The following is a 12,907-nucleotide window of genomic DNA, read 5'->3' as shown; positions in this document are numbered from 1 at the left end:
CTTCTGGTCATGTTTTCCTTTATATATTTTAACTGCTGCTTAGGTCTCATCTTCCTGGATCATAAATTCCTCGAGGCGGGCTTTGTGTCTCCTCTGCTCTTCTACGTGTTAGATAATATGAAACTCATCACCAATATGTATAACTGAAATGTACCTGTAAAGCCTTGAGTTAACTCTTTGTTCTGTTTAGTCATCCTTTCCCAATGTTGTATTTCCTCTCAACTTGCTTGTGAAGAATTATTCACAGATTCATAGAATTGTAGGGGTTGGAAGGGACCTCCAGAGATCATCGAATCCATCCCTCCTGCCAAAGCAGGTTCCCTAGGACAGGCTGTGCAGGTAGGCGTCCAGATGGGTCTGCAATATCTCCAGAGGAGGAGACTCCACAACCCCCCTGGGCAGCCTGTCCCAGTGCTCTGTCACCCTCACTGTGAAAAAGTATTACCAACACATCCCAACAAAAAAGTATTATCAACACATCACAACACACTACACAGCACCACTCCTACCATGTCCCATGTGGCTTGCACCCTAGTTTCCCTTCGCCCATCATCATCAGAAGAGGCACTCAAAGGTCTGCAAACATGTCCTCAGTTTCCGACATCAGGGGCTAGAGGAAGGCGGCACCACTGACTACAGTCCCCTTCAATACAAGACACTTAATGAGTTAAACTGACTGATGCTCTTAGGAGAAAAAGAGACTTTTAGGATTTGTGCTTCATGGAGGTCTGAAAAAGCTTTGGTCTCCTAGCTGATAAAGCACATTATGAAGAACCATGCTACTTCCCTGGCTTTGCCTAAATAGCTGGTAGGAGAATGGCAAAGAAGGGGAAATTTTCAGTTTATCTTGCGGATGTCTCCTTAGAGCTGATACTTGTAAGCAAGTTACACTTGTCTTTTTTTATAATGATCTAAAGGTGCTCACATTTGTTTTGATGAAACTGTTCCACAAACCCCAAAAAACTGTATATGCAAAAACAGAAAATAAAAAAGCAACATGAGCGATTTTGTCTATTTTGTCTCCGCAGTGTTATTACCCATGGGAGTGTTATTTTCACAGGCTACAGTTACAGGAATGGCATCTGATAAAATACAGTAGGCTGCGATCCAGAATTAAATTCCATATTCAGACAGTCATTCCTGGCCCTACATACCTAGGCTCATAGAGAAAACTTTTTTCCAAGTGGGAGACATATCTCTAGTTTTAATCTTCTGATTCTGCAGCAAAGGCACCTAGAGCTGCACACACTCTAAAATATGGAGAGAGATATTCCCACAGCAGTCAGAAAAAAAAAAATTCTCTGAATTGCTTAATGGATACTGAAATATGTTACCATTTGATTTTTAATCTAGGTACATACAGTAACAGAAAGAGGCCCAGGGCTAGCTATATGGCTCAGCAGTCTCTTTGACTGTAGAGCATGAAAAAGACACTGATGACATATTAGAGGCTTAGGGGAAAGAATTCAGTCTTTCTGGCATGCAGAGGAAAGATCACAGGCCAAATTCAGCTCTAGCACAAACAGTGAGACTCGACGGAGATCACTGGAAATTGCAGCCATTTGCGTCAGGCCTAAATTTGACCTTATAGGCTTGATGGTTGCAGCTCACAGGAACGAGACTGTACATTTTATCAGAAGCATGTTGGATGAAAGTTGGGTACAAAACAAACGACGTTAAATATATGATTTATGTAGTGATTATCTGCACTTGCTGGTATTCTTTTTTTTTTTTTAAATAAGGATGTGAGCCTGAATGGAGAATAATAATTGGGACTAAGTCCAGTTCTATATGCAACTTATTTAAAGCCATATTCCTATTGAGGTCAAACCTACGAATAGAATGTGAGGAAGAAGAATGAGTAGAAAACTGAGGCTATTATTTATGGATGTTGCTGCAGCAGTACTTGGCCCAGTAATCTTTTTGGCCCAGCTTCTTCCAAGTAAAACAAGAAGGCAAAGTACAGTTAAAGTCAATGTTTACAACTCAGCAACCATGGGCAGCATGTATCTAGAAGATATGTCTGTTGTATGTAGCAAACAGATATTACAAATTCACCTTGAGCAGGGGGGTGCCTGATGTTCCCCACTAATTCAGTGCTTCTGGGAGCTCCAGGAAGACCAAGACGTGAGGTGGGCTGGGCTGGCCTGCATTAGCCTATACAAATTAAGATGCAGCAGCTCCAATGGTGACCTACACTAAGCTAATAATTTTTTGCATCAAAGGAGGAGGTTTCCCATCCCGAATGCCCAGTGTGGTCCTGCTCAGCCCAGCCTTAGTTGGGAGTGGGAGGCACCAGCTGCCAGAAGTCCTGTAGCAAAAATGCATTGCAACTGGGGGACTGACAGTGCCCCCTCGGAAGCAGGGGAAGTCACGGGGTTCAAGGTCTGGCCCTGTGGAAACCAGGGCAGGAAAACAATATGATTATATTAATATCCTATACATACATAGATATGTGTGTGTGCGCATATATATATATATATATACACACTATATATATATATACGCACACATAGAGATAAATTTGTCTCTGTGTGTGTATACATGCCTGTTCTTGGCCTATTTGTGTTCCAGCTCATTAAGCCCAGCTACTTGCAGAGGAAAGGAGAATGACCAGACACCAGGGTGAGGGGCGGTTATTTTAAACTCTACCCCTTCATCTAAAGCTTCAAAGGGAAAAAACAGTTTCTGTACAGAAATTTGTCAAGAGGAACAGTGGATCTTCAAATCAGGATGAAGGTGTAACACTGGTAACAGCTTCAGTGGTGCAGGTAGATGGGAGGGGAGGTGCAAAGGTGCTGTCTGTTGTGCCTATTCCTGAATTTATTTTGCTTGTAATTCACTTTGGCAGCGTGCACACACAGATGTGCCTTCGCTTCCTATTCTCTTTTACAGAAATAAAACAAAGCTAAATTTAAACCTTGCGTGGTTGTTTATCTACTAAACTGAAAGTAACTTTCTCATCTTCTTACAAGTGTGTTAAAGTTATTCCTTGGAGATTGCTTCATTAGCATGGGGATAATAAAAAAGGTTCTTTTTAAAGGGAGAACAGGAGGTAGATAAACATCTGTGTGAACATATGAACATATATGAGTGAACAAACTAAATTTATGTATTCAGAGTGGTATTGACTACCTTGACCTGGTGGTCTGTATATCCTCTGGTGGTCTGTATATCCTCTGCAGCTTTTCAGCAGCCACACCACAGTTTCTGCACTGTCTGATGTCCTGACACTAGGCAACCCACATCCACATGACCACGCAATGGCTCTTCCACCCATGGCTCATCTGTCACATAAAGCAATGGGAGAGCAACTGGACATCACACCCCAGGAGGGAGGAGGAGAAAAGTTTAGGTGTGCCCAGAGGCCAAGCAGAGCCAAGGACTCCTAAAACACCAATCTTGGACCCGTTTCAACCCAGCTTGTGGTGAAAGAGAAGCTTTGGAGGTTGAAGCATTACTTGTAAACCCCCTCCTGAGTCATCCCCGCACTGGATAATGTTCCACTACACTGAAAACCTTCCTGTGATCGAAAGAGAAACTTATAAAACACACTTTATTTTTTATGCCAAATCAGTCTGAACCAAAACAGAAACCTCTGAAAGCTTGTGGGTTATAGCAGAAATGGTAACAGTATCACAAACATTGACACTAACGCAGGAGGACTTCAATTTATAGAAGTATTGGTAACATACAATCCAAGTTCCATCAGATGTTAAAGAATAAACTGCAGCTTTTATCTAGTGGGTCTTTGAGCACCAATGAGGAGTAAATGATTTGATTTTGTGAGCTCCGAGGATTTGTCAGCTGCCTCATAAGTATAATTCTGGCTCTTCATATTCCTGCTGCTTCTAATTTAGCAGGACAGGCTCATAATTGAAGCAAATTAACTATTTACACTTGCCACTTCTACCAGGGGAAGAGGACACATCAGCAGGAAAGAATGAGTGGGAAATTAAATTCTTCCCACTTGTGTCAGATCTGCCCTTATATAAACACATTAACAGTAATTTCATGAGGCGTCAAACATAGGAATAAATACTGAGGGGTAAAATAATGAGGTGTTGCTATTGAGCTGAACTGTTGCAGCTAATATTACTGTGTATGAATTATGCAGCCTGAAAGAAGGCATATGTTACAGCACTCAAACAGTCGCTTTGCCTGCTCCTCCTGATCATTAAGTTTTGGGTTCCCTGGATGAATCCGTCCCTCTTGCCGCTGCAAGGCCAGTGCAACATTTAAGTAAACACATAGGAACACATACACATGTGTGTTTGTACACACATCAAGCTGCTCACAGGAGGCCAAATTCATTCCTTCTAGAATTCCAGTTAAGTCACTGAAGTTACACCAGAGATTAATTTTGTTGAATGTTGAATAGACGTTCAATTCCATTTTTAGAATAACAGCACATTTATTAAGGTTTTTGGCTGAAGTTTTAAAGTTACGCTAATGTAAACAAGAACATTTTGTTTGCAATTTGCCACATCTATTACAGCTTTACTAGGACTCCAATTAGAACCTTAAGGTTCATTTAGTACACACACATCTGGTACTGATTTAAAATGACTTTCCTTTTTCATCTAAGGACAGAAAATGACCTAAGTAGCCTTTTTACCCAGTTTGAACCAGCATTCTGTCTGAAAGCCAGAGACTCGACCATTTAGCACACTGAACCCTCTTCCCTGGGGGCTGTTTTTCTCCCCTTTGCAGTAAAAATGTGTGCAAAGGGCAAAGATGTACATAAATAAGCTATAAAAACGGGATGCGCAGAAGTATAGTACTGACTAAGGAGAAAACAGTGTGATTGTAAGAAAAGAACTAGAAAAGTCACTGAAAATATCACTGTGCTGTGGTCAAGGAGAGATTACCCCAACGTGCTATTGCTACAGCTGCTTTTCATTCATTGGAATCTTAATCCGAACAGTTTCAGAAAACATTTACAGAGAAAATTAAGGAAAACGCACAATGTCTGCTTCTGAGCCTGTGTAATTAGTGTACCCAATTCAGAATTTGAGAAGAAACCCTGACAGAGTCCACCACAACCACTAAAGTCTCTTAGATTTCTAGACTGTTCTTCATAGATAGGTTTGGACAAGCAAAACACAGACACACACCAGCACTGTTTGCAAACAGCCCTTGTATGCTCAGAAATTAATGGGAATGGTTACTGCACGTGATGCAAAAGTACAAATGTCTTCAGATGGTAAAATGGGAGTGTAAGTACACTGGTATCTGCTTTAATCTAATAAATTGCAATATTATCATAGTAAGAGCATCAGAGCAATAAATTTTAAGTATAATTCTCCCCCTCCAGCTTCAAAAAGGCATCCACCATAAGCGAGTTCATAACGTTTCCTTTTCTGTCATTCAAATCATATTTTCTCAAACAACATTTTCCTAGTTTCCTCACAGTTTGAAAAACATATGTAGTTCTTGCAAAAACCTTTTCAAGCTGCATTCTAATATGTCAGGTTATCAGATTATTTTTTTTTTTTTGCAAAGGCTTGGACACACATATACTGCCCTTAGGTCGTCAATGTACTCAGTTTCACTACCTTTATTTATTCTGTGGTCAATCTTCAGGAACAAACAAGAATTCTATGCATTTCAGAAGAAGCTGGCTCAGGTCATAGAAACAAAGAAGATTTCATTTTGGCATGAAAACATGAAGTTATTCTTCTTTCTCAATAGCTGCATTATGTTCTACTTTCTGATTCATTTATATTTACTATTTAAATAGTAAATGGAGTTCCAATTCAGGAAACATAATTTGGAAACATAATTCTATTTAAATTCCAGAATAAGCATTAGCTTCCAAAACATAAAAGCCAGAAGCTTTATGATAATTGAATCCTTTTCAGCAAGTATAATTCATCAATAAAGTATTCTTCTAATGATGTTATTGTTTCTTTATTTAACTATTTTTTAATTTCTGAAGCTTCTTCAATGCCAAATTCCAAATGCTACATTAATCATTTGTATTTTTAGAGTCCAATTTTCCTACTAGAGACGTAGGTTTCATAACAGTTACTAATGCTCTGGATCTGAAAAATTAGCCATTTAAAATACAGACTATCTAGTCACTTAGGATGTCTTGTAATCATTACTTTGTACTATTAGATCCCTAATGGAATAAAGAATGACTTTAAATTTATTCTAGAAAATAGGATTGCCAATTTTTTTAAATAGCGACTATCTTTTATTCTTTTTGTACAGTGCTAGATTAGAATGGGCCTGGGCCTGGAGCTTTAACAATGTGCTTAATAGATGATAATGAATAGGCAAAATGAGTCAAAGAGTAACAAAGATATGCCAACCCAAACTTTTGGAATAATTGGCTCAAAAAACCTAGTTGCGGCCATTTTTTCATGGATGTGTCATGTGGATTCCAGAACACATCATTCTGCTGTGTTCCAACTTAAATTAAGGACAACAGAGATAAGGAAAATAGATTTTGTTCTGCTGTTCCAGTGTAGGACTTATTCAATTATTGCTTTAAACCATGAATAGGAAAGCCAAGTTAAAACTGGAGCTTTTAGGTTTTTATGCACTTGTCTTAAACTGAATTCTATGGAAAGACTTCAATTTTCTCCTGTACTGCTAACATGTCAAGTTCAAAGCAAATCTGCATTTTATAGTCTTTCAGGTTTATGTCCATAATATGGTTCTGGACTATTATTAATGAAGTCAAGTTTTCTGCTTTGCAAGCAGAGCGAATATTATGGATGGTAAAACTGCACCACTGCAACAGCCACAAATTAAGGGTCATTATGAAAAATGGCGAAGAAAACCAAGCACAAGATCTTGCTTGGTATCGTCACTAGAGAGATGTAAGATTAACTAGGAACAAATTCTTGAGAAGTCCAGGTCTCTGCCTTTCACCATTGCAGGAACATTTGGATCCACAGTCCCACAGGGAAGCAAGATGGGTCCATGATACAGATCAAACTACTTAAAGCACTTTGGAAGTATTTGTTTGGGAGTGCAGATTTCAACATGGGGAGTGATTCTGGACAGGTATGCGGGGCAAGGAGGAAAAGCATCAAAACCTCTTGCTTGTGAACTTAACTAAAAGCATAGTGAGTATTGTTTTCTGAGTCAAAAGTGAACACTCATCATCATGGTCCCAAAAGGAAATGTTTCACTATGAGAGAACTGCTGGGAAGGTCTAAACAACCTGTCAGTTCAAGAATGTAACCTTGGCCTTTGCTGGACATACTAAAAAAGGCAGAGGAAGAGACAGCACAACAAAATAACCAGTCCAAGTGAATTCTCTGATCCTCATGTTCAGAAAGCTACATTTCCTCCAGCTAAACTTTCCAAATGCTGACCTTATTCCACAGTGGATACTGGAGACAATAAGCATTTGCTTTTGTTAGTCAATGAGCACCAAATCTTGATTCTAATTACACTGTTACCTTTAAACAGGGATCTAGATGTACCTACACCATCCAGTTATCTGCAAAAAACCCCTTTTTTTCCCAAGTCCAAATGATTTTATCTCCTCCAAAATTATAGCAATATTCTCCTTTTAATTCTTAGCCTTATTAACTATATTGTGTAATAACAATATGCCTGGTGTGAATGAATGAGATGCAGTTCTGTCCCAGTATTTTTCCTCTCTCTGTGCTGACATCAACCCCCATCTATTCCTCCTGCAGCCAAATAACTCTCACTCAGCACATCCTTTCTCTCCATGCTTGCTTCTTTCTTAATATTCCCATTTGTTTATCCACCCAATCCATTTTGTTTGCAGATAGTAAAAATGCAACCAATAACAGAAAAACAATAGTATGCTAGTGAGGATGAAGGGTATTTGCCAAGTGTCACCACCACAAACTCATGAACACAATGAGCTTCATCCAGAGTTGCTCACTTTTAAATCAGACCTGACTGACTAGGAAGGATTTCTGCAAAGGTTCAGATCCAGCTCTGTCGACCTTATTGCAGAACTGAGGCCTTTCCTTGGAGGATGGAAAGAAGTAACTATGGGATGAGATTTCCACAGCCTGGATGTATGCTGTGCAAGAGGATACCCCAGAACACTGTTGATTTTCCAGGGTCCACCATGGATCAATTTGCATCAACGCTTCTGTAAAATGGTTCAGGAGAAGGTGCGAGCCCAGCTCTCCTTTTGGCATCATGGAGCAGGGGAGCATTTGCAACTGGGAGTTTGGGTATGTGTCAGGTTCCTGTGCATGATTTTTGGCAGCAAGTTCATCCCACACCACACTGTCATAGACAGGGCAACGCTGTCCTAAAATCCAAGACCCACCAATTTCAACAGCCCTAAATATAATCCTAAAGCTTGTGACACACTCCAAAACTAAAAAACCTCTTTTAGTGGTTTCATGCAGAAGAAAAAAAAAGTGATAGTCTCCTTATCTTATTCTCTTAAATCATATTCCCGAGATGGCATGTATTCAAGTTTCATCCAGCAAACAAAAGAAGCTGCCTACAGTGTTTAGATGACCCTGATAACACTTTCATGAAACAAAGCCTTTGAGCTACAGCACATTTTGTACCTGTTTTTGTTCTTCTCCTAAGCCGTCCCACATTGAAGCTACAATTTTAGAGACTTCACCAAAAGTAGCATTGGGGTTTTGGCCCTTGATGGCTGCTTGAGTGTCTCGAAAGAATAATGCATAAGCAGACACAGGCTTCTGTGGCTCATTTGGGTCCTTCTTCTTCTTCTTTTTGGGAGTTTTGGGTTTCTTTCCCATATCTGAAGCAGGTCTCTTCTCTCCACCATTGACCTGTAACACAAAATTAGAAAACTACAATTTAAAAAGCCAATTTAAGTCGACTAGTCCATCTATCCTTACAGCTTCTAAGATTTTGCATGCAAAAATGGAATTATAGTTGACATCTTTTGTAATCCAAATATTGACAGTGTCACATGAATAAATTTCATTATAAGTATTTCAGACTATGCAATTTTTTTTTCCTCAAAGTGCTTTATATTTTGCTTTCATGTAATTGTTATAATCTCATTTATAGTTAATCTGGTCATCTTTTCACCTTTTCTAAGTTTTATTGCTAATGGCTATAACGTGTAATGAGGAAATGTACATTAAACTAGTTTCATTATATCCTGACTACCACTTCAACCACAGGAATCACCTGCAGACAGCATGGACACTGTCACATCTACATTTCCCTTATCCTCACCCTTTCTCAGAACTACCTCAGACTAGTGTTCAAATCAATTTCTACTGCAACTGGTGGTACACCTTTTGGGGAAATTGAAGAGAATTTTATTGTGAATGAAATTATTCAGGTTAGAGACAACCCTTCTAATTTAAATCTGAAGGAAAAAATCTTTCCCAGCACAGTTTTGATCTGCCTGGATTTAGCTGCATTGTTCTTTCCTATGGCCATGTAAAAGCAAATTCATGGTGGTTTGAGAAAAGGAGTGAAAGAAGAATGAAACATGGAGAAAAGTGCATGTGAATTAGTTGTGTACCACCTTAAAAAACCCCACACATTTGTGCAAATTCATTAAATACAGCTATTCTTTGCTACTATCTCAGACTCTGATCATCAAAGCATCCTAATTTCTTAGGTGACTTGCAAGCACTAAAAGGGGTACTATCCTAATTCTTCAACAGATTTGATCTCCATGGCAAAGTAGCTTCTCTTGATATGGTCCCTTAATTCACTACACTTTGTAGCAATGATGTGCAATTTTACCACAGGGTTTACTCTCATGATTGCATGGACAGAATACTTGCATCCTAAGTGTTTGGAAGTATGAGAAGATCAAGAGCATAAAAGGCTAAGGATCTACTAGGTATGACTTTTATCACACCCTTGTATTATTATTTTTTAATAATGCATTTCAAATGACAGAGGAGAACACAGGTATTGAAATCAGCACAACTACATGAGGAAAATGGCTGGAAAATCTCATTTTGAGAAAAAACTTCTTTATTTTCCTGTATACATCACTGTGTGGTGTCCAACAGAGTACAGGTGACTACAGTTAATGACCTGGATCTCTGTGGTTTACTAAGCACAGCAAGAAAGCAGTGACCACAATTTGAAAATTAAGTCGCTTGTTCCCTGAGTATTATGTTGCAATAGATGCAACTTTAGCACAAGGTGAATGGGCATACTTAACTTGGCAGCATTCTTGAAAATATGGAAAAAGAGAAGCAGTGTGTTGCCCATTATTAAGCTATCTAACATTTAGCCTCTTGCTATTATTTCATTCTATGAAGCTACCAGCTAAGTGGTAGTTAAGTAGGGCGCTCTAGCTCTTTTGGCAATATCAGTCTAAAATCACACAGTTACGTGTGAACTTCACAAGCAAAGGGGCTTGACAATAACTTCTAATATAGTCAAAATGTTACTTCTTATTTGCTAAAGTTTTCTTCTTTTCAGAGTATTTTTGGACCAATGATATTTAAAGGTCTCTCTCTGTATTAGGATACCTCATTATTTAACCATCCTTAAACAAGGTGATATGCTGCAGAAACTTGTGTAAGAAGTCTTCTGGTAAGCTGTTCTGACACCAGCTTCACCATCTTATTCTCCAACCTGAATGATCAAGAGACTTCAAAACCCCACTGTTAGAAAGAGAGTACTCACTGGGGAAATTCTGTTTGTCTTATATGAAAATAACGAAATAAAAAGAATAACAGAATTCCAGTACTAATAACCTTGCAAATGGCTGAGATGATGGCCTACCTTATGCTCCCATCAGTCTATCAGCTTCATAGACTCCACTTCTAACCACCAAAGCAGAGACAGATGGGAAATAAAATAAAACCCATATATATTCTGCTAGGCATAGACTTGTGCCTCAAAATCCCTGGAGGTGTAGTTAGCTCATGGTAATCCACCTCCTGTCATGGCTTATTGCTTAATTATGGTGATGTATTTAACTTATTTATCACAAGAAAGCAATAATCTTTCACTTTAAAAAAGTGTACATTAACCATGTTGCACACATAATAGATCACAAGAATATCCAGTGTAGGATTTAAAACTATCAAGTAAGGCACATCGTTGATATCTAAGTGTCCCTTGAGAAGCTGGAAAATGTCTATAAGCATATTTAAAATAAACTGCAACAGTACCAAAGTCTTTAATGGAGCTAGGAGAGCTGTTTTATGCACACTATCTTGCAGTAATCGCTGTAGTTTAAAATAGATTTTAATCAAGCACCATCTGCATAATAGGCTGAACAGACAACATCGAATTCTACTTATAACTCTTATCATATAAAGTAAATATTGTAAAACCTCTACCACATAAAGAGAATATGCTGCAGCAGTTCTTTAGTAATCGTGTTTCTGTTAGTTAATTCTTGCTACTTGCAGTCCTCTCACTATCTTCTCTCTAAAATACATTATTTGAAATTCTCTCATAAGTGATATTCAGATGAGCATGGAAGAAAACCCAGTTATCCATCTATGAAGAAATACATATTTGCAAACTAGTAATGCTTCCAGCAGCTCACAATTATGCTTGGCAATAACTGAATACATGTTTAACGATCCAACAGTATGAATTACGGCAAGAATTACATAAACATAATATTCAAACTTTGAGGTGGTCATAATAAAGCATGTGGTAAGTGGCCACTTTGTTTAGAATGTTTTATAGTTAGTTACAACTATTGATTTTTAAATTCCCCTTTTTTCCTTCTTCTAAACATAGTCCCACATATTAGGCTCAGAATTAAGGAGACTTAGGAATGTACCTCGCTTGCAGAAACAATATCCTTGGTCTGAGACTACACTTCATATTTCCATGGACCTATCAGCTTTCTGACTGCATATCCATCATCTTACAATTATGCTACTATCATTCCTGATCTTATGGCCAAGCAACCTCCACCGACTGACTTTTAGAGCAACAGTGCGTAGGGCAACAGAGGGAGCCCTCTGTAATACATCTCCTTTCCTTTTTCTGACCAAGGGAATATATGATGTTGTAAGTCCAAAACAACTATATGAAAGGGCCTTTATGAGAGTGAGCATTGCTAAAAAATATTTAACAGCAGCTGCCATTACTTCTGTGTATGTTGGGTAAGGCTTGCAACAATTTGAATATTTACTGTAGAACTATCATCCAAGAAGCTCGGTACACGAACAATTACATCAGTTTGTAAAGTTTCCTTATTACCAGCATTTGGAATACGTATATTAAGCTGAAATGGTCATTTCCTTTGTGCATGGAAATCAGCGGTTCACTAGGGATACAATTATATTTCTACTCCAAATGTATATAAAATACAGATTTGCTCATACCTTCTGCCAACCTCCTTCTATATATTCATGCAAACATTAACAGGACACTGAGGTTTCTGTATTTTTTTCTCTAGATGGAAATAAGTATAGCTGTTAGGGATTTCTCTACCAAATCTGCTATCAAAGGACCAGCAGCTTCTCATTCGCATGTAAAGCTGGGTGTTCAGCTGGTATAAACCAGGGGAGGTCATCTGACAGCAAGGTGATTTTCCATTTGAAAATGTGATTTGTCGTTTTGATCAATGTTGGTGTCTGGGCAAACATCTTCTCCTGCTGGTTAAATAGGGGGAACGTCACTGTTGCTATTAAGGATACAGTGAATTCAATTCTTTTTTACCCAGTCTTCATGGCAAGAAGGTTTTACTGATATGAAGCTGCTCAAATGTGGTGAGCTCCAGCAGCTACTACATGGCTGCAACACGTGCACTTCTACTGACGGACTGAATAATATGCTGCGTCCATGATCTATCAAGTAATATTCAGGAAAAAGACATTCTCCCAGGAGACACAACTGCTCTATCTCTTGCTGTCCCAGTCCACTGCCTTCTTACATGGGGAGGAGGACTTCTGGAGTGAGAAGAAGCCTTCAAAGCAGCCCAAAGAAAATTTAATACTGCTGTGGCTTGGGACAGGAATCCCCACAG

The 12,907-nt window shown here is 38.7% G+C and overlaps 1 protein-coding gene across 1 annotated transcript in view; it reads right to left on the bottom strand.

The window, feature by feature from the left end:
• Positions 1-12,907, bottom strand: part of TOX (thymocyte selection associated high mobility group box) — a gene marked incomplete at both ends in the record, with an annotated part of 217,658 nt that overhangs the window by 29,375 nt on the left and 175,376 nt on the right. Inside the window, one exon of the mRNA XM_084280566.1 lies at positions 8,529-8,759. Coding sequence (XP_084136692.1) covers positions 8,529-8,759 — 231 coding nt within the window. The remainder of the gene's footprint in view (positions 1-8,528; positions 8,760-12,907) is intronic.

This window comes from Gallinula chloropus (assembly GCF_964237585.1).
Source record: "Gallinula chloropus genome assembly, chromosome: 2".
In the NCBI taxonomy this organism is placed as follows: Eukaryota; Metazoa; Chordata; class Aves; order Gruiformes; family Rallidae; genus Gallinula; species Gallinula chloropus.
The sequence above is the reverse complement of the archived record's forward strand: the minus strand, read 5'-3'. Positions and strand labels throughout refer to the sequence as shown.